The sequence below is a fragment of the Hemitrygon akajei genome, chromosome 21, assembly GCF_048418815.1.
Source record: "Hemitrygon akajei chromosome 21, sHemAka1.3, whole genome shotgun sequence".
Lineage (NCBI taxonomy): Eukaryota > Metazoa > Chordata > Chondrichthyes > Myliobatiformes > Dasyatidae > Hemitrygon > Hemitrygon akajei.
In genome coordinates this window covers 29,250,979-29,278,322 of record NC_133144.1, presented here as the reverse complement: position 1 = coordinate 29,278,322, position 27,344 = coordinate 29,250,979, and the positions used below count along the sequence as shown (strand labels likewise).

Genomic DNA, 27,344 nt, shown 5'->3' with positions numbered 1-27,344 from the left:
CTGCTCCCAGACACACAAGAAAGAACAACATCCCACTCATTAGCTAACATGCCCCGTTATCTCTAGCCATAACCCAAACTTTGCTGCTACAGAGAAACCATTGCCTTAGCCTTACCAGTGAAACATTGCAGGGAGGCCATTACATTAGCAGTGAAACCTTACAGCATGTTACATTAGTTTAATGTCCCAATGCATAACAGTGCAGTTTCCCTTCAGACCTACACTGAGGTATCCTGGACCCATCATATTGATGGAATTACAAAGAAGGCAGATTTGTGGCTATACTTCATCAGGAGTTTGAGAAGATTTGGTAGGTCACCAAATTTTCTAACTAATTTCTATAGAAGTACCATGGAGAGCATCCTGACTGGTTGCATCATCATCTGGAATGGAGGCTTCAACGCAGAGGATCAGAAGAGGCTGTAAAGAGTTGTAGATACAGCCAGTTCCCTCATGGCTACAATCTTCCCCATCATCAAGAACATCTCCAAAAGGTGATGCCCCAAGAAGATATCCATTACTAATATCCATTACCTTCATCACCTGGAACATGCCCTCTTCTCAATACCACCATTAGGGAGGAATACAGGAGCATGAGGAGCCACTCTCAATGTTTTAGCAACAGCTTCTTTCCCTTCACTATCAGATTTCTGAATGGTCCATGAACCCATGAACACTCTTTTGCTCTATTTTGTTTGTAACTTATGACAGTTTTTAGTCTTGCATTGTACTGCTGCCACAAACCAGCAAATATCATGACAGATGTTGGTGACAATAAATCTGATTCTGATTCTGCAGAATCAGCTGGGGCTGGAGTGAGACTGGAAAGCACAATCTCATGGCTCTGTGGTAAGAAGGTTGCATATGGTTGCAGCAGATGTCACTTGGTTCAACAACTATTGTCATCAAGTCAAGAAGCTCAAAATGAGTCCCTTTGACCAGTTGAGTCCATGCCAACCCTTACATTTTTGACACTAATGCCATTTTATTCTTCCCACTGTCGTTTCAAACTCCAACCAGAACAGAATGCAATCCACCAGATCTGACTTAACTAGAGCTTTCTAAAGATACAGCATAACTCCTCAACTCTTGAAGTCAATTCCTTGATAATTAAGGCAATGATGTCACATGCCTGCTTCAACCTGTGAAGTCATTTTCAGGAAGCTATGGGTTTGGACTCTGAGATCCCTCTGTACATCAGCACTGTTAAGGGTCTTGCCACTGTATTGTCTCTTTATATTTGATCTTCTGAAGACCAACACTTCACATTCAGCCAGATACTAAAAGCCTCCCGAGTACTGATAGGGCTCAATAGGGTAGACATAGAGACGGTGTTTCCATTAAGTAGGAGAATCTAGGATCTGGGCTGCTGGGTTACCAGTAAATTAGCCAGAGTATAGAAAAATGACAAAAAAAAAGCCTCAAAAAGTTGACCAGCCTGTGAGAGGAAACAAGTTACAGATGAATAAGCAGGCACTTAGAGGTTGGAATTGATCTGAGAGTCAGCATAGACTCAATGGACCAAGTGAAGTCCATCTCAAGTTTAAGCAGATATGATATGAGGTAACTATGTAAGAATTTTCAAAATAAAAGTACTGATTATAGGGATTCTTGTAAACTGCCATTAATCTTAAATTGGACAAGATTTGCTTCTTTATCAATATCTCAAAACTGTTGACTTAAACAATGTTCCTATCATGCACCCATTTTAATTATGCCATCCTCAATAATTACAAATACAAGCTGCCCGTCATGTGAATTGTGTTACATGAATGGATTCTGACAGAACAAATCTTCTTTTCTGCTGGCACTAGGCATTGGCTGTGCTGCTGATATTTAATCCTGATTGAACAACATAAAACATTCAAAGCAATTTAGAAGCTAAGTATGTTATTGCCCCAAGACATAATAATGAGGTTCTTACCATGAAATTGAGCCCATTTACTAAGTATCCTGAACAGTTCAAATGTTTCAGTAACTCAGCAGACTCTGAAGACTCTCTTTGGTGTTGTGGGTCATTTGTAGTGGTGATGTGGGTATCATAGCTTAGGTCATTAGTTTCTCTCCAACCCTAACTGCCAGTCATCAGGTCATTTCAGAGAGGAACAAGAGACTGCAGATGCTGGAATCTGGAGCAACAAACAATCTCGTACAAATCAGTACTTCCAGTAGAGAATCTGCTGTCCTTTTCCTGAGATTCATTGCATTGGTGTGAGTTTGGACTCACATCTCGGCCAGAGTAGACTTCTAGATCTGAAGAGCATGTGTGAACATTTATTCAATGGATCCAAATATAAAGAGATGGATACAGCCTGTGACTGATCCACACGCTGATGAAAATGGACTAACATATGAACATAGGGGCTAGAAAGAGAAGAACACTTGGCCGCTCAAATTTATCTCTCCATTTAAACCAATTTCATCATAATCCCGACACCAAATTCAGAATTTATCTATGTCTGCCTTAAATATATTCAGAATCCATGGTCTCATGGTGCTTTGAGGAAAAGTTCAAAAGTTTTGTGACCCTCTGTGAGAAAACAAATCAACCTGATCTGTGCCTTCAATGGGTGACACCTTTTCCTATAAAAGCTGAAGGAGTAATCTCTTTACACAGAAAAAACAGGTTGAAGAGAATATCATATTGCAATCTCTTTTTTCCAAGAAATAAATGGAAATATAGTGTCCTGAGCTCACTGTGGGTCATTTAATTCTGAATCAAAGACAAGCAAGAATTATTATTTATAAATTGGTTCTTAACTAGATAAATACACGTATAAGCCTGACAGAAACAAAGCAACACAAGCAAGTCATTCAAGCCCCTCAAACTGGATCTTACTCCATTGATCCGATTTTTTCATGCTCATCCCTAAATTGAAGTATTAATATTTTTAATTGACTCAAGTATTTTGGAGGAGGGAATTCAATGAATCTGCCATATGATAATGTGCTTCCTTAACAATATTATCTGGTAGTTATTTCTTCATTTTGACTTAATCCAGAAAGAAAAAAAATGCCATAATTTAAGGGCAAGACTTTGTTTCCACTTGTGGAACAGTTAGGTAGGCTAACCATCTCTCTGGCACATCCTCACTTTGAGCCCTGTTGGTATTAATCGCAGGCATTGAGAATCTTGAGTCTCCTCGGTAGTTTTAATCAATAGGCAGATAAATTAATAATGCCAATAAAATAAAGAATTGACTGCATGCAATATCAAGTAATACTTTCCTTTTCTCCCCTGTTTAGGTTCTCCAGTTCCATGCACCATCCCCCAGTTCAGAGTACAGCCAGGTAACCTCCCCATCAGGACTCACCAGTGCTATTCTTGAATTAGAAACTCATATCAGCAGAGGAGCTTATCACCCTACCACCCTACCATTTTCTTTCCCTCACTCCCCTCCAGGGATCTACTTTGCCTTCCCAGTTTCTGTGGCTAAGATGGTCTTTTAGCCTTCAGAGGAACATGGGAGGAAATTATGGAGTGTGACCTTTCACCACAGTGTTGAATTAATACCTCCTGCAAATGTCAAGTGCACTAAAGAGGGTGGGCAGGGGCGGTGTTGTGGAATAGGAGCAAGTTTTCAATGCAGAACCATCGTAACTATCACAGAATCCTTGTGCACATTATTCTGCCTACTGCTCATTGAAAGATCATCAATTAAATTGAATGCCTAAGCACAATTTCAAAAGGTAGCAACATTATGGCAATGCAATCTTCTTACTAGGCAATGGAAACTCACACTTGGAAAGCCTCAGGCTTTTTAATTGAGACAGCATTTAGAATAGTTGAGTGTTAGTACCGAGAAAATGCACAGTAGCTATTAATGAATTTTATTTTCTAACATCACCCTTCCTTACCCTTTAAAGAAAAATAATTAAAAGCAAATATTTTGATTCTTTGCTTTACTAATTGCACTGCTTGGATATGCAGGATGAATTGGTTAGTTTATGAGATTGATTTTATTTTTCTTTCACTCTTTTGCAACATGACAGCAGCTTACCCTGCAGCGTACGCTCCCATTGGTCAGGCATTTCCACAGCAACCCCCTATCATTCCTCAGCAACAAAGAGAAGGTAAGTCACATGATGCTTGGCTGAATTTGGTTGAAAGTAGCTGTTTGATTTTGCAACAACATTGTTCATAGTAACCAGGAAAATATGGTTTTCTTCATTGTACTATTTTAGCTAATTGATGCAAAACTGCATCTTTGTGGGGAATTTGAAAGAGGTTGAACACTTAAACTGAACCAAAACAGGTCCTGATTTATATGGCTTTTATATGTGGTTAAATCCCAGTTGTAATGGAAATTGGATTTCTATCGACATGGTCTCAATGTGGCAGAACAAAATGCTTCAAGTGATTTTCTTGGATTATGTACTTTGTTTTTAGACATCCACAAGTTAATGTGTCTCATGACATGACATGCAACTCAACTCATGAAGTGACAATAAGTCACAGTTCAAGAGTAATCTAATCAGACTTACTTTCATTGTAAAGTACCATTCTTTGATACTATGCTGTAGTCATCGACCAGGTAGCCTTAGACAGGAATACCTGGGAAACCTGACAGCTTGAATGCAACACAGTTGCACATTGAGTGGATTACACTCATGGTTTAATGACAACATTGACAGTTCACATACCAGTTACCTGAAGGGCAATTGTAAGTTCGCTGTCTCTCGCTATCACTATGTATCTCTGTCTGCCTGTAGCTATCACTCAGTCTAAAAATCATCATCACAAGCCAATATTGGGGACGAATCCAAAAGTTTCACTATCTCAGCCAATGAAGTTTAAGGGAGCTGAGAAGAAGAATGATGGCAAGGCTCGACAAATTCCTGATTGTCCCCCTTTTTGTGTGGACAAGGTCTTGACAGGGAAGCTAGAGGACTAGGGGAAACATTCAGGTCCTACCACTCCAGTAGCATAATACATCAGGGGCCAAATATACAGTATGAAAACATCATCATAGACACTGATGAGATGTCAGTGCTACTACATTGGAGACATCATGAAAACCATGATTTTGTGGCTTGGCTATAGTTGTCCAAAATTGTGAAGCAGAAGCTTGTTTTACAACCTTCATAGATGCTTTATTAAGTACAGTAGGATCTGGGGGATTCTCAGAGACTCAGAGGATCTAAAACTTTCACAAACTTCTATAGCTGCACAGTGGAGAGTATCCTGACTGACGGCATCACAGCCTGGTACGGAAACACCAATATCAGGAATGAAAATATCTACAGCAAGTGATGGACACAGCTCAGTCCATCACAGACAAAGCCCTCCCCACCACTGAACACCTTTACAAGCAATGGTACCTCAAGGAATCACCATCCATCATCAAGGACCCCCACGTTCCAGCCCTTGCTCTCCTCTCACTACTACCATCCAAAAGGAGGTACAGGTATCTTAGGTCCTCCACTACCAGGGTTAAGAACAGTTATTACCCTTTAATCATCAGACTCCTAACCAGCATGAATGACTTCACTCACTTTAACTCTGAACTGATTCCACAACCTACAATTCATGTTTCCAATATTATTTATTTTTTCTCGATGTTACTTTATTTATTTGAACAATTTGTCTTTTTTTCAACATTGGTTGTTTGTCAGTCTTTACTGTATGTATAGTTTTTCATAAATTCTATTGTGTTCCTTTTATTTTTCCTGTAAATGCTTGCAAGAAAATGAATCTCAAGATCATATATGATGGCATATATATATACTTTAATAATAAATTTACTTTGACTTTGACTTGACTTTTGCTTCTTTAGTCTACATCTAGAGGTCAGAAGACCTGGTGTGGTACCGGCCACTTAGTACTTGAAATAAGAGTGAAGTTGTCTTGCTTGAGTATTTTTTGAATCTTCAGAACTCTGTATTCCAGAGGGCTGTGACTGTTCATATTTTGTACAGATTTGGTAGATTTTTGGATGAAGGGTAATTGAAGGATATTGGATCTGGCAAGGAGTAGAGTTTAGTTAGAAGTTCAGATGTGGAAAATCCAGCAAATGATATCTAAGTCATGCTTTGGAAAAACCAAATCAATCCCTATAGCTTTTCTATTTCAAGTCTAATTGCAATTTACGTGTGAAAAGACAAACTCTTCAGAAATGTAATGACAATGTACAGAGATGCTTCAACACAAGTTTAATATTTCTTCTCTAGCTCCAGTTCTGTTAACTTGCCTTCAACAGCAGCAGAATGGAACCTTTGAAAACTCCTTGTCAATCACAATACTAATTTTACTCTGTAGAAAGTTAATTTATCAGTATTAAAGTAAGAACTTAAGAAACAGAAACAGGAGAAGGTCATTTAGCTCCTTGTAGCTGCTTCACCTTCAATAAATTCATTGTTAGTCTTTATCTCAGCACAAATTTGGACTAACCCTAAAACTTTTAATTCTCTTTATATCTAAAATTCCATTAATATATTGCATAGCAAATGAGCTTCCATGGCGCTCATGGATGAATATTCCAACGATTTACTAACATTAAAGTAAAGAATTTTCTTCTTGTCTCTGTACTTAATAAATATGCAAGGGAGCATTAATTTTGATTTTTTTTTCCAAAAAAATAAACTAATTGGTCATTACATTCAGATTCAGAATGACAATTAATTCTTTTTTTGGGAAAAAAATCAAAATTAATGCTCTCTTGGATTTTTTGCTGGCTCAGGATCATAGTTTGTACCATAGCCCTTATTCAGATGAGATTCAGAGGCATCTCAACCTGCACCATCTGTTATCCACTGACTCAAAATTGCATCAACTTGAAATGTTGGAAAATGCCACCTGTAAAGCAAGAAGCAGTGATAGAGTTGTCTAAGTGTGGATTCACTGATTCAGTGTATGGGTATCACTGGAAAGATCGAAATTTATTGTCTTGGAAATCAGAATATTGACAAGGTTTACAACCCTATATACCATAGGTTTGCATGATGTATTGAGCTGCATACACAGCTCTCTGCAGTGTCTTGCAGTCTTGGGCAGAGCAGTGGGCATACCAAGCTGAGATGCATCTGAATAGGATGCTTTCTAAGGTGCATTCTGGTAAGGGTGAATGAGGAATATTGGAATCTTATGGTATGCATAATTTTGTCTTAGATATTTTAATCTTATGAGTTTGGCCCTTAATGATTTGAAGCCAACATCAACATAAATTCAGGGGACCTAGAATGGATGGCCTTTGTGTATGTATATATGTTACATAAAACTCCTCCTCCAGAGACACACAGGAGGGAAGCACCACAGTTAGCGCAAACCTCTTACAGCTAGGGGCATTAGAGTTCAGAGTTCAATGCTGACTGTCTGTAAGTAGTTTGTACATCCTTGCTCTGAAACGTGTGGGTTTCCTCCAGTTGTTCAGGTTTCCTCCCAGATTCCAAAGGTGTACCAATTAGCAGGTTAATTGGTCATTGTAAATGATCCTGTGATTAGGCTACGGTTAAATTGATGGGTTGCCGGGTCATGCAGCTCGCCTGGCTGGTTGGGCGCGTTCCATGCTGTATCTCGAAAAAAAAGGGGGGTACTTTCATTCACTTTGAACTTGCATTGCATATATCCAAAGCACACGCGCATTAATAGTCATCCCATTTCATATATTCTTCTGTGTGGGACTTTGTAGAATTCTATATGGGTAAGGTAAAAGGGATATGGGTCAGATATGGATAAATAGGATTAGTATAGATGGGTGTAACTGTCGATGGGGATGTGGCACGGCTTGAATCTATGACTCTGCGATTGTCTTGGCTTGCAAATGCTATAAATATCTGACACTGTTATCTGTTCTCCTTCAGGACCGGAAGGATGCAATCTGTTCATCTACCATCTGCCGCAGGAGTTTGGGGATGCTGAGCTCATGCAGATGTTCATGCCTTTTGGCAATGTCATCTCTGCCAAAGTTTTCGTTGATCGTGCCACAAACCAAAGTAAATGCTTTGGTGAGTGAACTCCCTTTTTGTGGTTTGGGGCTTTAATGGCGTTTGGCCTTCTGGGCAGAAATAAGTGACACACGGCATTAATAGAACTGAGAATTTTGTAGCAGTATCTGTTCTTCGAGTGACGTTTATGCCAGTAGATTGAAGGACGTGCATTGAATGCTAATGAAAAACAATATGTCAGATAACAGAAGGTGGAGTTTCATAAAGGAGCAATCTCCCCAAGCAAGCTACTCTTAAACCAAGTATAATTGTGATTTATTTTAAAATTAATGTCCATTTTGGTGCTATTGCCGGAGGAACTGGCTGGGAAACATTGCTCAGTCTGACAAAGTGAGGAAATTGCAGTGACTTTATTGCATGCACTTTCCTTGTGTTGCTATGAATTAGTATCAGATGCACTCCCTAAACATCAGCAGGAATAGCCATCAGAAGACAGCTGACTAGAAAAGTGGCTAAAATGTTGGTGATAAAATCAGAGCATAAAAAATCTAAATTTTATCTGGTACTCTCAGTGGCCACATTATTAGGTACAGGAGGTACTTAATAAAGTGGTCGCTGAATGTATGTTCGTGGTTTTCTGCTGCTGTAGTTAATCCACTTCAATGTAGGATATGTTGTGCTTTGAGAGATTGTGTGGATACTTGAGTTACTGTCACCTTCCTGAAAGCCTGAACCAGACTCAGCATTCTTCCTCAGACCTCCCTCATTAACGAGGCATTTTCACCCACAGAATTGCTACTCACTGGATTTTTTTTTGTGTTTTGCACTGTTCTCTGTAAACTCCAGAGACTGTTTTGCGTGAAAATCCCAAGGAGATCAGCAGCTTCTGAGATACTCAAACCACCCCATCTGGCACCAACAACCATTCCACAGTCAAAGTCACTTAGATCATATTTCTTCCCCATTCTGAAGGTTGGCCTGACCCACTGAAACTCTTGACCATGTCTGCATGCATTGAGATGCTACTACATGATTGGTTGAATAGATATTTGCATTAACAAACTGGTGTACAGGTGTACCTAACGGAGTGGACACTGAGTGTCTAAGACAAGAAGCAGCCTGACGTGTAACTTTAGAACTCTTTAAATTATACAAAGTTTTGTAAGGGTTTGGATGCAGAGAGGCCAAAGTTTGTCTGCTGTTGTAGGTGCTACAGGGTACAGTCGTTTACCATGTGACTTTCTGTTTTAAATCTGATTCATTGGAACAAGTTTGTGCTAAGCTCACTGAATGTACAATGCACTCAGCACATACATCAGAGCACAAAGTTCAAGCCACTGAGTTTCAGCTTGTGGAGAAGAGTATGAATGAAGATTATTTGTGAAGATGATCACCAAGAGATCCAATTCAGAAGTTTCTTAACCCAAATGAATGGTGATGAGGCTTTATAATGCATCGGTCAGACTATACTTGGGGTATTGTGAACAGTTTTGGAACCTTTATCTAAGAAAGAGTTTACAAGCATGGGAAAGGTTCTTAAAGGAGGAGGAGGAGGAGGTTCAAGAGAATAATCCCAGGAATGAAGGGCATGAGATAGTTCTGACACTGTACTTGCTGGAATTTAGAAGAAAGAGGGGGAATCTCATTGAAACCTATCAGATATTGAAAGGCCTAGATAGAGTGGATGATTCATAAAGTGGGGGGAGTCTAGGACTAGAGAGCACAGCCTCAGAATAGAAGGATGCCTCTTTAGTACAAAGATGAGGAGGAGTTCATTTCATTTTATTTATTTATTTATCTATTTCTTTACTTATCTGTTTGTTTGTTTGTTTATTTATTTATTTAGAGATACAGTGTGGAATAGGCCTTTCCAGCCTTACCACCCAGCGACCTCCGACCACCCCAATTTAATCCTAACTCAATCGTGGGACAGTTATAAATGACCAGTTATCTGACCCGGTACATCTTTGGACTTTGGGAGGAAACCAGGGGAAAATCCAAGGCAAGGGCATACAGAGACTCCTTACAAAGAACACTGGGACTGAACTCTGAACTCCGATGCCCTGAGTTGTAATAGCATCATTCTAAACTCTATGCGACCATGGTAGAGATAGGTTCTACACTTGAGATCTTGTTGATTCTCACTAAACACATGACATTTTCTTTTAGCTTCTTATCAGACAGGGATAGTAGTGAGGCTGTTCCACAGCACCTACTGTAGGATGGAGTCAAGGGTCCTCGCATCAAAGACAGAGTTAGGGTTGGGCGTTTTCTCACAGCGTTCTTTCCAGCATGTACTGACCATCAGTTAACAGTCAACATTTCGGGGCAAGACCCTTCCTCAAGACTGGAAGGGAAGGGCGAAGGTGCCTGAATAAAAAAGTGGGGGAAGGGGTAAAAGGCTAGCTGGAAGGTGATAGCAGAAGCCAGGTGGGTGGCAAAGGTCAAGGGCAGGAGAAGCACGAATCTGATAGGAGAAGAGAGTGGACAATAGGAGAAAAGGAAGGAGAAGGGGACCAGGGCAAATGAAAGGAAGTGAAAGGGCCGAGTGGGGAACAGAGGAACAGGGACTCCTAAGAATGTGCTGGGGGGGCAACCCACAAGTGTCGCTATGCATTCTGGTGCCAACATAGCATGCCTACAATACTCGGCAGAGCAACACAGTGCACAACAAAATGGAACACGACAAGCAATTAAACAGCAAAAAAAAATCTTTTTTCCTTTCTGCCACCGATTATGCACACAGACAGTCCTCCAATTTCAGGACGGGCCTTCAGCCATCAGGCTAAGACTTGTCTTCTATTCCTTGGCTTTGCTAGTCTGGTAATAAAAATCCACTGTAAAGCTCATGAAACATTGTGAAGGTAACAGGTAGGGTGATCTGAAAAATAATCAACAACTTTGAAATCAGACTTGCTAGTCTGGTAATAAAAATCCATATGAACACTGGAGAACATGAAACATTCTGAGGTGCATAAGGAGGGTTAATGGATGCAGTCTTTTTCCCAAGGTTGGGAAATCAGGAATTAGAAGGAAGAGATTTAAGGTGATAGGGGAGAGATTTAACTGAACCTAAGGGCAACTTTTTCACCCAGAAACTGGTCAGTATGTGGAAGATGTATTACGGAGTAAGTCCCAAACCATCCAAATGCCAAGCCAAGCACCTTCTTTCTGACCTTTGTGAGAATCTGCAGATTCGACACTTGTCCTGGCAGTCACCTCAGAACAATGCAGATCCCTGAAAGAAAGAGATTCACCAATCACCACATAGCTGTTACTGGATGGGGTCTGAATGGTAAATGGCAAGGTGAATACATCAACATATTTAACCCCTCTTCATTGTCAAATCAACCTTAATAAAAGAAAAATTAATACATTTTAAATGAGTCAATTTCATAATTTTATAATTGCCACTTGCTTTTTTTTACCTTTAAAATGAAGCAGGCAATTAAGTGCAGCAAGGCATACTAGTGGGACTTGTCTGTCATCTGCATTAGTTATGTACGGCTAATTTCACAAATGATAAACTGTAATGCTGCAAGCTATTCACCATTTGGACGGTTGAGAACAGGTACAGAACTGAATTTGTCAGTTTAGTTGTCAGAAATGCAACAATGTCAAATTATGGATGGTGCATCAAGTTTGCGTGTGCCACATTTGGTAATAGAGCCATCGGATTACACAGTACAGAGAGAGGCTCTTCAGCTCAACTTGTACATGCCAGGCAAGGTGCCTTCTTGAAGTTGTCCAATTTTCTTTCATATGGGGGTGAAGCTCATTTTCCCTCTGTCTTCCCACTACTCTGTATTGTTTTCGAACCTAGACAATGACGTTGTTTCTTTTACCAAGGCAGTACTTGCTTCTCCTTGCTTCCGCTCTGCTTTTGTGGGTTCTGAGGTGAATGAGGGGCTATTCACCAGGGATGGGCATCAAAGTCTAGTATAGTTTTGTCCAAACTGGTGCTCTTCCCAACTAGGGGCATCACATTAGTCAGTTCAATATGATTGTAAAATTAATTGCTATAAGTTTCAGGGGTGGTATGAAGAATTATTACATAGTGAATAATTGTGACTTAGGTACACTGCCTAAAATGTAATGGATGTACATTTAACTGTGGTTTTCAAAAGTGAATTGGATAAATATTTGAAAAGATAAATCTAACTGCAGGTCCAAAGAACAGAATGGGGAAATGGAACTGACTGGATTTCTCAGCAAAAAGCAGGCACAGACTTGATGGGCTGAATGGCTACCTATTCTGTGACAATCCAGTGTCTTTTACCATCATGACCACTGCAGTATATTAAGGACATTTTCTGAAACTGAGGCTGCAGCTGAAGGGAAAATAAATGAAGTATAGTCACTCAAATATTCATGTTTATAACAGCACTGAATTTCATAATGGGAATGCAGATCAAAGGAGATGAATGAGAAGAATGAGTAAAATAAATTTTAAAACTGTGGTTAATGAGCCAACCCCATCCTCTCTCAACCAGCACCATTAACACCTGTAACAGCTTTAGTCAAGTTGAATTTATTGTCATATGGTCAAGCACATGTATGCGGGTGCAATGAAAAACTTACTTACTGCAGCTTCAGCTTACATACTGTAGCCCAAGAGACAACATTCATAAGAAAAACACAAATTATAAAAATTGACACAAGAAAGAACACATTTAGAACAAAAATTGCGCTGTAGTGCAAAGTGGTCAGGGTCAAAGTAAGTCATAGTGTTGCTGTACTAAGTTACTGATTAGGGTTGTGCAGGTTGTTTCAAGAACCGAATGGTTCAAGAGAAGGATCTGCTCTCAAACCTGGTGGTATGAGACTTCAGTCTTCTGTACCACTTGCCCCATGGTAGCTATAAAAAGATGGCATGCCCTGGATGGTGGGGTCTTTAATACTAGATGTTGCCCTCTTGACTTATGTTAATGTCGCTCTGATGGTGGGGAAGGCTTTGCAAGTGATGCATTGAGCTGAGGCCACTACTCTCTGTAACTCCTCAAGTGTATTCCAATTGCCATGCCTTAACATAATGCAACTGGTCAGGATAACAGCCCTCCTGTTATTTATGTAATATTACCAAAGAGTAACAAAACATGTGTGCTCTAACATGAAAAGTGAGAGAAAAGAGTATTGAAAGTGTGAAAAAGAAAACAGACCCCATCTTCACCGATTATGTGTTTCTAAGCTCATATTGTTTACAATGATATTAGGATTCTGAACACAGTCACGTCGTCCTCTTGAAGCCTAACAGCAACAATATGTGTTAGAAAAAGGATCTCATGTTTTCCTGGTGTATATGATGAATAAACTCTTCTCAGGCTTCCAGCCGGGTATAGGTATTGATTTTAACTGACATTTCAATGAGTTTGTTATCGAAACGTTGGTTAAAATCGATACCTGTACCCAGCTGGAAACTCGAGAAGAGTTTATTCGTAATAATTGTTAGTTTATCATTAAATGCATACACAGGGCTTCTCAGTATTAAGTGGTGGTAATTAATCACCACAGAAGAGGCAATTGCACTTCATTACAAAGGGGTGAAATTTCTGGAAAGCTTTGGCCCCTGCACTTTGAGTTTTATAATTTTGCTGTAGATATTGCAATGAGGCACAGTGTTAGTGCATATATGATTTAACCTTATCTGCACTATAATTTAAACCTCTTTACAATATACACTCGGTCACCACTTTTTAGATACAGGATGGAACCCAGTGTGGTCTTGTGTTGTAGCCCATCCACTTCAAGGTCCAATGTGTTGTGTTTTCAGAGATGCCCTTCTGCACACCACTGTCGTAATGGTTGATTATTTGAGTTACTATTGCCTTCCCATCAGCTTGAACCAGTCTGGCCATTCTCCTCTGACCTCTCCCATTAACAAGGCATTTTCACCCACAGAACTATTGTTTACCATTATATTTTTGCACCATTCTCTATAAACTTTAGAGATTCTTGTGTGTGAAAATCCAGGATGATCAGCAATTTCTGAGATACTCAGACCACCCTGTCTAGCACCAACAATCATTCCATAGTCAAAGTCATTTAGATCACATTTCTTCCCCATTCTGATGTTTGGCCTGAACAACAACTGAACCTCTTGACAGTGTCTGCATGCTTTTATGCATTGAGTTGCTGCCACATGATTGGCTGATTAGATAGCAGGTATATCTAATAAAGTGGCCACTGAGTGTATGATCAGTGGTACAACAAATGTTCACAGTGTATTGCAGTTTAGCAATCCAATCTCTTGATGTAATTGGTAGATGCCTCAACAGATACAGTAGTCCCTGGGCACCATTACCTAATGCAATGATATGTCAATCATACCTTCTCACCAATCAGCAGTAAGCATTTGGTGAAGGGGCAGAACAGAAGCAGTATCTGGTTATTCAGAGTAAATGCATTGGGTGCTGACAACAGAACAGCAGATTTGGGATAATTCAATACACAGTACAGGTACAGGCACACACCATAATCTGTAAAAAGAAATCCCAATTGGCAAATTCTTAAATATTTGTATTATACAATTTTTGAAAAATACAAAAAATAATCTTATGTTTTAGATAAAGCAGTATATTTTCTTTTTATCTCAGATACCTTAGATTTGAAACCAGCATCAATGGATGAGATTAGTACCATTCTTTATCTATCGTCTTGGAAAGTTTCACTTGAACTTAACTTGGGAATTCACCTTAAACCTCAATAAGTAAAGATTCAGAAAGCTTGCTGTTAGTAAGGCACCTGACATTTTGAGTTTTAAAGATACTAAGACAACGTGTGCAGAGAGTTTATCCTGAAAGGAGCTCTTCCTGTGACAATAATCCCATCAAAAGGGTCTGCTACTTTTTCTGCGACTATGCTGTGCTTGTCAGTCATTCTTTGTGAAGCAGTTTGAATTATTTTCTGCTTGATACTTTCTAAATAGAATTTTTCTTGTGCAATGATATTAAAAACCAGCAATAGTAAAATATCTGTTGCAGTTGACTTTACCTCTCTGATGTTGAGAAACATTTGCAGAACACAATTAAACATAGAAATGGGCTGTCAGAAATTAAGGGGCCATCAGTCCCACAATGCTAACAGTCTTCTGCTTGCTTGGACTGACCTTGTATCTTGAGTTCATAATGAATAGACTTGGCTTGAGTTCACTAGGTGTCTCTAGAGGAAAATAAGTAGAGTTGACTTTGTTGCATATCTTTGGACTCAAAATGGTCGAATTCAAACCTATCCCAGAAATGATATTGAACTAGTTACTCTTTATAAGCTATCTCAGGTTATTTTTCATTGTCTTTAACTCAAAGCAAAAATCATCAGCTTGAATGCTAACTTTTTATACCACCCTATGATTAAAGTTCCCACTCTAGAATCTTGAGCTTGAGAGCTGTACTTGTTAGTCCAATGTGGTACAGCAGGGTGCATTGTGTTGTCTGAGGGAAAATGTTTAATTGAATAGTTGTGGAATACTTTCTGCATGCTGGTTTTACTGGGAGGTGCCATCATGAAAACAACAGTGCCAGAAACAGATGTGCTGTCTGTGTGTTTGAATGTTTTTTTTGTGGAATCCTACTGTGTGCACACAAGTCACTTCATTCTATGGAAAGCACTTTGATATATCTCAAGAGACCTTATAAAAGCAGATTGGTCTGTCTTCATCTTAGTGAATGCTAGAAGCAAGAGAGTTAATTCAAGGCTGATGGTGTGGAAGTTGTTTGGTATTGTCAGTGACTAAAGTGTGTGTTAGGGTCTGTTCTCCAGCATCCAACTAGAAAGGTCAAATATCAGAGGACTTGTATTTAAGGTGTAAGAGGGAAAGTTTAAAGGAGATATGTGGGCCAAGTTTTTTTTTTACATAAGGCAATCAACACAAAATACTGGAGGAGCTCATCATTTCAGGCAATATCCATGAAGGGGAATAAACAGTTGAAATTTTGGGCCGAGACCTTTCATCAGTCTCCTAAAATGTTGAATGTTTATTCCTGACAATCAACTGCTGCCTGACTTGCTGAGTTCCTCCAGCATTTTGTTGTGTATTGCTCAAGATTTCCAGAATTCTACAGAATCTCTTGTGATTCTTGTTTTTCACAAGGATTGGTGAGTGCCTGGAATGCAATATCATGGGTCGTAGTGGAAACAAATATGACAGTGGCATTTAAGATGCTTTTTAATAGACAAATTAATATGCAAGGAATAAAGGGATATTTAGTACGTGTAGGCAGAGGGATTTAGTTTCATTTGTCATTGTGAGTTGATGAGCCTGCTTCTGGGATGTATTGTTCAATATTCTCTACGACCATACCAACTCACTGGTTATTAATCCAAATCCTAACTGGGTAAAACAACTTTGAGATTCAAGATTGTTTAATGTCATTTCCAGTACACAAGTGTAAAGGAAAATGAAATAGTTGTTACTCTGGATGCAATGTAACAGAAAAAAATCATATCAAGATAAATAACACATTAATGAAAAACACAAAGATATAAATGCATACGATATGTGATGTACATAGATTGATTATATGTTTATTGATTATTACTGGTCCTGTGTGATTTAATCCATGACACTTGGCACAGGAGTCTGTACATAAGGTGACTCTAGCAATAAATGATAAAGTAGTGAAAATTTGAAAGAAATATTAATGACTAGTAATCTGACCAGTCAGAAATAACCACTGAAATGTTTCTTCCAGCATGTAATAAGGTTGAAGCTATTGAACATTAACTTTGAACTGATGACAATGGTGTTTTTGGTGAATGATAACCTTGGGGCAAGTAATTATTAAAGTCTTTGATTCTTGTCCAGAAATTCAGCGTTGATCCCAATTGCGTAGCTTGAGGACTTGTATTCAGCAATTGACAGCAGAACAAGTTGAGTAACATGAGGGTGTGTTTGGTCTGAGCAGAGTTATGCCTTTTGCAAAGAAGGTGTTGCAAAATAACAGCCTCAGTACGGAAATAACAGTGTGTGGCTCATTGTGAGATGTTTTGAAACTAGGTTTTATTAAAGAATAATAAATATTAGGACAGATTTTTCAGAGTTGTTGTATTGGTGTATTTCCTTTTAAAGGGCACTTATGTGTGCTTTCTCAATGGGTGCATTCTCTCCTTCAGACTGTATGCTCAGTGTCTGGTGTGGCAATTCTTAAAAAAGCTTTTGTTTTGCACTGAATGTACAGCGAATCTGAATGATTGACTGTGCAGTTCAAAGATTTTTTAAGTGAATTTGTTGGCATATGAGGAGTACGTATGCAAAATATGGTGGCAAAGGTCAGTGCATCTACAGCTCCAGTATCTTTACCAGAATCATTGATATACACTTTGAGGCTTCTCCCACCCTGATTCCAATGATCAAGGGGAATCTCATGAGGAGCATCCAAACTTCTCTGAGAAAGCATCATCTCAAGGCGGAGCACTCCCAATGATACTTTCAGGATTTCAGCATTTGGAAGATGTTCAATAGTTTTGTTGTGTGTCAGCAGGAGAGCATATTGCTTTAGTTCTGTAATGCAGTCACACATGGACATCTTACTGTGACTGAGATCAAATGAATGTCAGAAGCTTCAATCCAGCATTCCTGTACAGTAGGATTAGGGCAATGGTGTCATTTTGCAAGCAGTTTGCTTAAGATTAATTGTAGGTAATGATCTCATTCCTTCAGATTATTAACCTGGGTTAGGCCAGGAAGTACATCAGAATATAACTTCTACATTGAAGGCAATTTTAATAAAGATATGAATCATCAGAATACAGGAATAGGTCCTTGTTGCTTAGTAACCACCTCACCCACTTACTGGCACTGTAATGCCATTCAACAACTGATCTGTTATTTGACTTCTGAAATCCGCCTTTGACCCATATTGCGTGTTAACTTTGATTAATGCCTGCCTATCAATCTCAGATTTAAAACTCTCTATTGACCAAGCATCAGTCATATTTGTGGAACAGCATTCCAAGTGCTTTACCAAGGCAGTGACACTGGAAGTCTGAAATTAAAACAGAGAAAAATACAGAGGGCTGTGTGGGTGGGAAAGGTTAGATTGATCTTAGAGTAGGTTTGTAGTGCCATTAAAAAGAAAGCATGGCTGTGTTTACTTTCTTAGAACTTTGAGCAGATTCAACATGTCATCTGAAACTTTGAAAAACATCTAAAGATGCACAGTGGGAAGTATCCTGACTGGTTGCATCATAGAATGGTATGGAAACACCAGTGCTTAAGAACGGAAAAGGCTACAAAAGGTGATAGATACTGCCAGTCAATCACAGGAAAAGCCCTCCCCATAACTGAGCACATTTATAAGGAGCACTGCCACAAGAAAGTAGCATTCATCATCAAGGACCTCCAGCATTCAGGCTATGTTTTCCATTGAGAAGGACGTACAGGAACCTTAGGTCCTATACTATCAAGATCAGGAACAGTTATTAGCCTTCAACAATCAGGCTCCCAACTTCACTCTCCACAACACTACACTGAACACAACCTATGGATTCATTTTCAAGGACTCTACAACTCACGTTCTCAGCATTATTTATTTACTTAGCATTTGCACAGTTTGTCTTCTTTGTTAGTGTATAGTCCTTCATAAATTCTATTGTATTTCTATATTGTAAATTCCTGAACAAAAATGAATCATATACAGCATGTACTTTAATAATAAATTTACTTTGAACTTGAAAGAAGTCAGCACATCATTGTCGACCAAGGGGCTCTACTGTGTGGTAATGTTCTACGTTAACACAGGAAACACTCAGCAGATCAGACAGCATCTGTGGGGAGAGAAACAAGTTTCAGACTGATGATGTTGCATCCAAGCACCATTTGAACTGATGCATATTTCCAAATTTCTACCAGCTTATTTTTAGTGTAAGTGTTTTTTGATTTCACTGCTTAAAATCCTGGCCACAATTTGTTGTGCATTAGTCTCCCTAGTCCTAAACCAGCAGCAAGGTATGTTCTCTTTAAAACCATTACAAAGTCTATCCCATATCTTTTAAATTTCAGAAAAAACATTACTTACTCAGTTACTCCTCATAATGTAACCATTCCGGTAAACCCATCCTACACTCATTTCAAGAACAGTACATTCTTTCCTGACCGACCATGTAAAACCCAGAATATTGTGGAAGTGCACAGAATGTTGAAGTAACCACTGAAAGTAAAATAGTAATGTCTGCCTATTTGAATAGGACCATTTTATGGAGATCAGCTTGGAGGTCAATGCCTTTGAAATTGACTGCAAAATGCCCTTGATGAGCATCTAACAAAACATTCTAGCAGCAGAATTAGAACTCAGAACCACCAGTTGCAGCCATCTGGAAGCAAAAGTGCAGATATGCCTTTAAGCTTACCCCAAACAATTTTGTTGAATATCTGGAAAGAGAAAAAAAAAATACGACTTGTACTTTGAGAGCTGATATTGAGATGCAGCTCAAAGGGTAAGATTACCATGTCTGCCTGCCCAAAGCTGGTCCTGTGTGATTTAATCTATAAATGCCAGCCAAGGGGACTGATAATTCATGCAGCTAAGTATGGAGAGGCGCCGACTAGTTAAAATGAGCTGTCAGTCACCCTGTTAGATCTCCCTGTCTCATTCAGCTCTGAATTTTCAGTAGATTTGACCACAAAATGATGGCAATACTTTATTTACGGGGTCAGGTCATGGAAAATGTCACTTGCCATTTCATGACTGAAATATGCATACTGTCCTGAATTAATTCCCTGGCTGCATAAACTTAGTTTGTCTGTCAGTTGTCAGAGAACAGCAGTGCATTCCATTTTGTCCTTGAATACCCTGCAATGGTATTTTGTCCTTGCAATGGTGTTTGCAACTACTTTAGCAGCACCCCCATCAGGTCAGTCAGAATCTGTGGAAAGAGAAGCAGAAAATCGGAATTATTAGCACTAATGTTTGTCCTGAAATTGTTTGTTTTGTGGCAATAGTAGAGTGCAAGACATAAAAATTACTATGATTTGCAACTGGAAATAAAATAAAAAGTCCAAAAGAGGAAGAGTGAGGTAGCGCTCATGTGTTGATGGACCATCAGAAATCTGATGGCGGAGGGCAAGAAGCTGATCCTGAAATATTGAGTGTGGGTCTTCGGGCTCCAGTATCTCCTCCCCGATAACAGTAACGGGAAGAGGATATGTCTTGGGGGATGAGGATCCTTAATGTTGGATGATTCCTTCTGGAGATCCCACCTCTTGAAAATGCCCTCAGTAATGCAGCCTCTTTTTATCCTATGCATTGGAGCTTCCATACAGTAACCAGGCAGAATGCTGTCCATGAACCTGTAGAAATTTGCTAGAGTCTTCAGTGACACAGTAAATCTCCTCAAACTTGGAGATCATGTTTCCAATCAAAATCGCTTCATCAGAAATAGGAAGCAAAAAGAAAACAAATATTAATCTGCAGATGGGGTGGGGTGGATATGGACAGGGAAAAGTGAGTATTTTTCATAGGGTAAGACCAGTGAAATCATGGGGATAACCAATTGATGGAGTCTCCTGCCATTAATTTTCTTTGAGCTCATTCTGCATTTTAGAGACATCAAGCCATATAGCAGGGAAACAGGCCATCTGCCCCATTGAGTTAGTGTTGACCATCATACATCCATTTACACTAATTCTACATTTTATTTTCCCCACACCTTCATCAACTCTTCCCAGTTGCTACCACTCATCTCAATTTACTTTTCTCTCTTTGTCTTGATAACTTTTCCACTAGCTGAAACTCCCTCACTACTCTTTCTCTCTTTCTCATTTCCAAATTTTAACCACGTTGTTCTTTTTCTCCCTTTATCTCTATAATATGCGTCAACACATATCTCTCTAAATAACTCTTTCCCATTCTGACCATCTTGTAACGTTCAATTACCAGTGGATGATTTGCACATTGTTCTGTGTGGGATCCAATTGTGCACAAGTTCATTGTTGGAGGCTGAGGGGTATCTTTTAGAGGAATATATCATCTAAAGGGGCATAGATGGTGTGAATGCTCTCAGTCTTTTAGGGAATCAAAAACTAGAAGGCATGGGTCTAAGCTGAGAGCAGAGAGATTTAATAGGGACTTAAAGTGCAAGTTTTTAAACACTGAGGGTGCTACACCAATGGAATGAGCATCCAGAGAAAATGTGGAGACAGAGGCAATAATATTTTTTTAATAAACAGTTGGATAGATGCATGGATAGGAATGCAAGGATATGAGCCAAACACAGGCAAATGGGACTATCTTGGATGGGCTTCTTGGTCTGTAGGCACCAGATGGGCTGACGAGCCTGACCCTGTGCTTCATAACTCCATGACTCCATCTCCAATGATTGCACTTAGGCACTTAGCTGGCTCTAGATAAATTTCAGACACTTTGTATGAATGTAAGTTTTATTTTTAATAAAGCTGTTATTCACCATAAGAAATGTAGGGTTATGGCTAACGTTCTGAACTGTTGGACATATGGCCTTGGCCTTTGGAGCTTCCCCTGACAGATTCATAAGCACTCCGCAGTAGCGCACATGATTAGATCCACCAGTCCTGTGCTGGTGCTGGAAACCTGCCCTTGCCGAGTTCCATCGTTAGCTAACATTGAAGGATTTGTGCAGGTTTGAGATTAAAACACATGTATATGAAACCCAGTTTAGCAATGGGTCATACTCCATGGAGAGCCTGCCCAATGTCTCTTTGAGTGCCTGGCTTAGAAGGGAATCTCCCACAATCTATGGATGGACTAGCTAATAGCAAAGAGGTGTCTTTTTCCGTCAAGATCTCAAACTATGAATAGCAGCGTGATGATCGAATGCCCATTGGTTCATAAACGTAGGAGATCCTGCAGATGTTGGAAATCCAGAGTAACACATACAAAATATTACAGGAACTCAACAAGTCAGGCAGCATCTATGAAAAGGAATAAAAAGCGACATTTTTCTGAAGCAGGCACGGAACATTGGTTGCTTATTCCTTCACATAGGTACTACTTGACCTGCTAAGTTCTTCCATCATTTTGTATATGATCATTTTATCTCCTTATTTTTCTTTGATATCCTCAAGAAAATGTATGCTGCCCTTCCTTCTCTAGGCATTAATGGACATCTTCTTGGGCCTCTGTTGTAATGTTGTTTCAACAGTATTGTTGTAAAAGAATCACAGGAACTTGCCCATGAACAATACAAAAACAGCCAAGCTCCCATTTGTGTGTCTTGTAGCTTGGCATGTTGGTAGTGCATCTAAGATCTTTGTGTGGCTCCTTGCACAGAATAAAAAAGAGGCAGTGCTACCATCAGAACATTGCTTATTGAAGACAAGTAACAGAATCTGGTCCAACAATGTATCAAATTCCCAACAAACGTGTACTCAGTTGTTCTGGGTCTCCTTACAGTAGGCACACCACCCCTGATAATGTTTCTTTATCATCAAGTCTTTGTTGAATTGAAGGTCCAGGTTGCCCATAAACTCAACATCATTCTAATCTTGAGCCATTGATTATTGTCTTACACCTGCATTTCTTGGTCATTGGTAATTGATTGATTATTGTCACGTGTACTGAGATATAGTGAAAAGCTTTGGCTTGCCTCCCATCCAGACAGATCATGCCATATATAAGCACATTGAGGTAGTACAAAAGGAAAACAATAATATAATGCAGCAGATTGTGTAATAGTTGCAGGGAAAGTGTAGTTCAGGTAGACAAGTAAGGTGCAAAGGCCATGACAAAGTAGATTGAAAGATCATGATTTCATCTTTATCATAGAAGAGGACCCATTCATGAGTCTTATAGCAGCAGGATAGAAGCTGCCCTTATTGGTGGTACGTATTCTTGAGCTTTTGTATCTCCTACCCAATAGAAGTGCGGGTCGGGTGGGGTGGGGTGGGGAGAGAATGACCTGAGTGAGAGAGGTCCTTGATTCAGTTGGCTGCTTGTGATTAAGTTCTTCTTAACTAATTTTCAATGGAAGAAAGGTAGGAAATCAGTAATGTGGAAATAAGAAATCATTCAATAAGTCATGTAAGTTGAGATTGTGGGGTAAAAAATATCCAACTCCATTGCATGCAGTAAACTCAAGATATTTTAATATATTCACATTTTGCTCAGCTTGTGAAATCTGATATGACATTGTGTAGGCAGAGAGGATTAGTTTAGTTCGCTATTTGATTACTAATTTAATTGGTTTGGTTGGACATTGTGGGCCGAAGGGCCTGTTTCTGTGCAGTACCGTTCTGTGTTCTATGTTCTATAATGCCTTTGATGAATAAAATTAGATTTCAGAAGTGAAGGCTGACAGATGAGAGCAAGGACAGGTTTAGCTCGTGTTATCATTGGAAAGGTATCTATTGCACTTTTTGTTGAGCGGTTAGTTTGGATAGTTTACTGGATGAGTATCTCATGATCTAGACTATTAAACCCAAAGATGGGAGTTTAAATCTCACAGTGGCAGTCTCATAATTTAAATTCAATTGCATCTGTTTGGAACACAATACATAGTTGTTGCAGTTTCCTTTCTATTGCTACTTACATAAATAAATAATAAGAGAAAAAGCCATGAACAGAGCATTCTTTATAGATGGCAGTGAACTTGTAGTGTACAGCAATGTATTAAGAGCAAAATACAAGCAGCTGGAAGAACTCAGTAAGCCAGCAGCATCTATGGAGGGAAATGGACAGTCAACAGGCTCTTTCTCTTCATTTTTTATTGGATTCCAAATTTACAGCCCCATGCTGTCTCCACCTATCTCTTCTCAGATTCTATCACTATCATCATGCTATACTCTTCAACCTGACTTCCTCTGCCAATCAACTTCTCCTCAAGTGGATCTATCAATTGATGTCAGCTCTTTCCCCACCTCTCCTCCTCACCTCTAGCAGCTCATTTTCTTCTTGCTACAGATCCCAGCATTTGTGATACCTTGTCTGAAATATTAAGGGATATAGTACAGACTCACGGTCATTGTGAAAGACATCCATTGCACATTGATACACTACAAGCCTACCCCTTTAAAAAGGAAACACATCCATTCAACTAATTAAATTATTTGCAGTTACTTAGCAATTAACTTTTTTATATTGTTAATAATTCAATAAATTGTAAATTCATAAAAGCTCCTCGTATTTTCATTCACTGAACCCCACTCCAAATTGTAAATGAAATTTCTGAAGTAGATCACTTCCCAAGTAGACCTCATGTACATCTGGTTTCACTCCTTGCCCTATGGTTATTATCTCAACATAATTTCTTCGTGACTTGGAATACATTGGGAATGGGTATTTTGGACTGCCACCTCTTGGTTACTCCTGTACACGCATCATGTTCTACATAAAACAATGCCAAGTCCAATAATCATTATTATCACAGTAGTTAAAATATACAATGCATTTGGTACTTACCTCATTCTATGAATAAGCTCAGCACTAGTTGCTTCTTAAAGCTCCCTGTTTTTGTGTACCAGTACTCGTACCATCTTGTCTCACACTCTAACTCATTGTAAGGACTGGACTTATCCTGTTTCCTATTGTCACATTTGAATTCACAAAGTCATTTTCCCTGACCTTGCCTTTCTGGATTGTTGTCAAGGCTTTCAATTCTGACCTTACTGTCTTGTGGCACCCAGTCTCCACTATGTTGGTCAGGCATTAATATGTCTATGCCTGTTTAATGGGATCTTCAAAGCTTTGGAACTGTGTCCAAAGTGGAAAGCCACTCTCTCTCATTGCTTCCAACTCTGTTTGTGTTTGATTCAGCAATTCCGTAAGCAACAAGTCTTGTATTTATTGAAATCAATCCCAGTCTCGGCTTCTCTGCCTGTTTTGAATTGGCCCATCCTTATCAATGTCCCCTTGTTGCAATCCCCATGTTGTGTTTATTGCTTTCACACCTTGTTTGTGAACTCTTGTAGTGACAGAACAGTTGCCCTAAAACTTCATTGACTTTGGCTCTATCCTGCTGTTCAGATTACAGTCTCTACCTCTGAGCAACTTTCCTTCAAGGTTCTGCCATTCTGAAAATGCTAGTTCACTGTCAAAGTGCCACCTTAAGTGACACTTATCTGTCTTTCACATACCTGAAGTCAGAATATCTTTCCCTCTAGCAAAACCTCACCCTGAATGGGGTAACCAGTTTCTCAACACAGATAGGTTCTCATTACCCACTGTCTTCCTTTTACACTGCCATTGCATCAGAATAGCTGCTTTATTCATGAGCAATGATGAAGCATACTTTTCCCCTGCCTTACTTGTAGTCACCACTGTTAATCCATGACTCCCAAGAATTCCTCTCTCCCAGTACTGTCTCCCACTCTCACAAAGAACGTGAGTATAATTCTGTGCAATGGGCAAAAGGATTATATTGCAGATGCCAAAAGTGCTGAAATAAACTCAGGCAGGTCCCATGAGAACTTTCTGAAGTCCTTCCAGTGTACAAAGCAGGCACATATCTGACAAATCATTGGTTTGACTCCTCCTTTGATGACCTTGCTCTCTTCTGTCCCCAAGGATCTCAATAGCTGCTTGACATTTCCATTGTGGATTGTTGCCAAGCTTTTCAATTGTGATGTGACTGTATCTGTTGTATTTGGCTAGCTTTAATAAATCTAATCCTTGCGTTTAATCCTCTGTAAGATCTTCAGAGCTTTGGAACTGCTTTCAGATTGAAATTTCTCTCTCTCTGTCTCTGTTTCTCTCTCATTCTTTCTTTCCCTCTCCCTCTCTCTCTCTTAGTCTATCTCTGTTTCCCTCTTATTCTCTCTTTCTCTCTCTCTCACTCTCTTTCTCTCTCTCTCACTCTCTTTGTCTCTCTCTCACTCTCTCTCTCACTCCCTTTTTCTCTCACTCCCTTTTTCTCTCACTCTCTTTTTCTCACTCTCTCTCTCGCACCCTCTCTTTCTCTCTCTCTCTCTCTCTCTCTCTCTCTCATTCTCTCTCTTTTTTCACTCTCTCTGTCTCTCTCTCTCATTCTCTCTTTCTCTTTTTCACACTCTCTTTTTCTCACATTCTCTCTCTCTCTCTTTCCCCCTCTCTCCCTCCCACCCTCCCCCTCTCTCTCTCTTCTCCCATCCCAGATTCAAACCAGTCTGCATTGTTAACTGCACCATATCCACCATACTTGCCCTAAGGAACATGTTATTTGTTTTCACTGCTCTCTCATCTCAGATTATTCTTTCTCTTATTGATCCTAGGGTAGTATTTAAGCCTTTGAACCAGCATTCTCTTTCTCATTCAAACTGTAGCCTTTACCCTAGTCTGGCAATGATGAGGCCTCTTAACACCTTTCACCCAATCACTCATCTGTCTGTCAATCCCACCTCCTCAATTTTCCCACTGTCCCAGGCAGTGATCCTTACAAATGCACAGTCCCCCAATGTGAGTGACACAATCCAGTCTACACCCGTGATCACTAGAGCATGGCATAGCCTGTAACCATGACAACAAGTGGATTTATCCATCTCTCCCAAATGACCCAGAGGCTTATTTCCTCTCAGAATATGGAGGGTCATTCTGTCATAAACGGCCAACACTGTTTTGCTCCATTCCAGTGAGATACGTAAAATGCATATCCTGACTTATGGCAGACTGGCTCGCCATGGTATTGATGTGCATATTCACTTTTGCTTCCTCAGTCAACAAGCTGCCTTTCTGTCTTTAGCCAGCCTCCTTCAGAGTACAATGGACACTGTTGGACATTTCCATTTCCAGCTCCTCATTATGAATTTCAATTGTGTGTTCTACATGTGCTATTAGAAACATAGAAAACCTACAGCACAATATGGGCCCTTTGGCCCACAATGCTGTGCCAAACATGTACTTACTTTAGAAATTACCTAGGGTTACCCATAGCCCTCTATTTTTCTAAGCTCCATGTACCTATCCAGGAGTCTCTTAAAAGTCTCTATGGTATCCGCCTCCACCACCATTGCCGTCAGTCCATTCCACGCACTCACCACTCTCTGTGTAAGAAACTTACCCCGACATCTCTTCTGTACCTGCTTCCAAGCACCTTAAAACTGTGCCCTCTCGTGTTAGCCATTTCAGCCCTGGGAAAAAACCTCTGACTAGTCACACAACCAATACCTCTCATCATCTTATACCCCTCTGTCAGATCACCTCTCATCCTCTGTCTCTCCAGGGAGAAAAGGCCAAGTCCACTCAAGCTATTCTCATAAGGCATGCTCCTCAATCCAGGCAACATCCTTGTAAATCTCCTCTGCACCCTTTCTGTGGTTTCCACATCCTTCCTGTAGTGAGGCGGCCAGAACTGAGCACAGTTTTGTTTGATGATCTTGCTCCCCTTGCCTGTAAACAATGCAGGAATAGCCATCCTCACTGCCAGTTACTTTTCTCAGTGGCTTTCTCAAGTGCTATCTTATGGCAAGTGTACCACACTACTTTCCATGGGTATTTTGATGCTGGTTGGCTACCAAAACATCCCCATGTAATTCCCAAGCTCAATGCCCATGCAGGATCCTTGCATTGCTGATTGCCCAA

The 27,344-nt window shown here is 39.7% G+C and overlaps 1 protein-coding gene across 7 annotated transcripts in view; it reads left to right on the top strand.

Annotated features, from left to right (window-relative positions):
* celf6 (CUGBP Elav-like family member 6) overlaps positions 1–27,344 on the top strand; it is a 928,129-nt gene that overhangs the window by 789,012 nt on the left and 111,773 nt on the right. For 5 of the 7 annotated variants that reach the window (XM_073025070.1, XM_073025067.1, XM_073025066.1 and 2 more), the window contains exons 10-11: positions 3,994–4,074; positions 7,801–7,944. In XM_073025070.1, coding sequence (XP_072881171.1) covers positions 3,994–4,074; positions 7,801–7,944 — 225 coding nt within the window. Of the gene's footprint in view, positions 1–3,246; positions 3,292–3,993; positions 4,075–7,800; positions 7,945–27,344 lie in introns of all 7 variants that reach the window. The other 2 variants (XM_073025068.1, XM_073025065.1) reach the window with 2 other exon arrangements.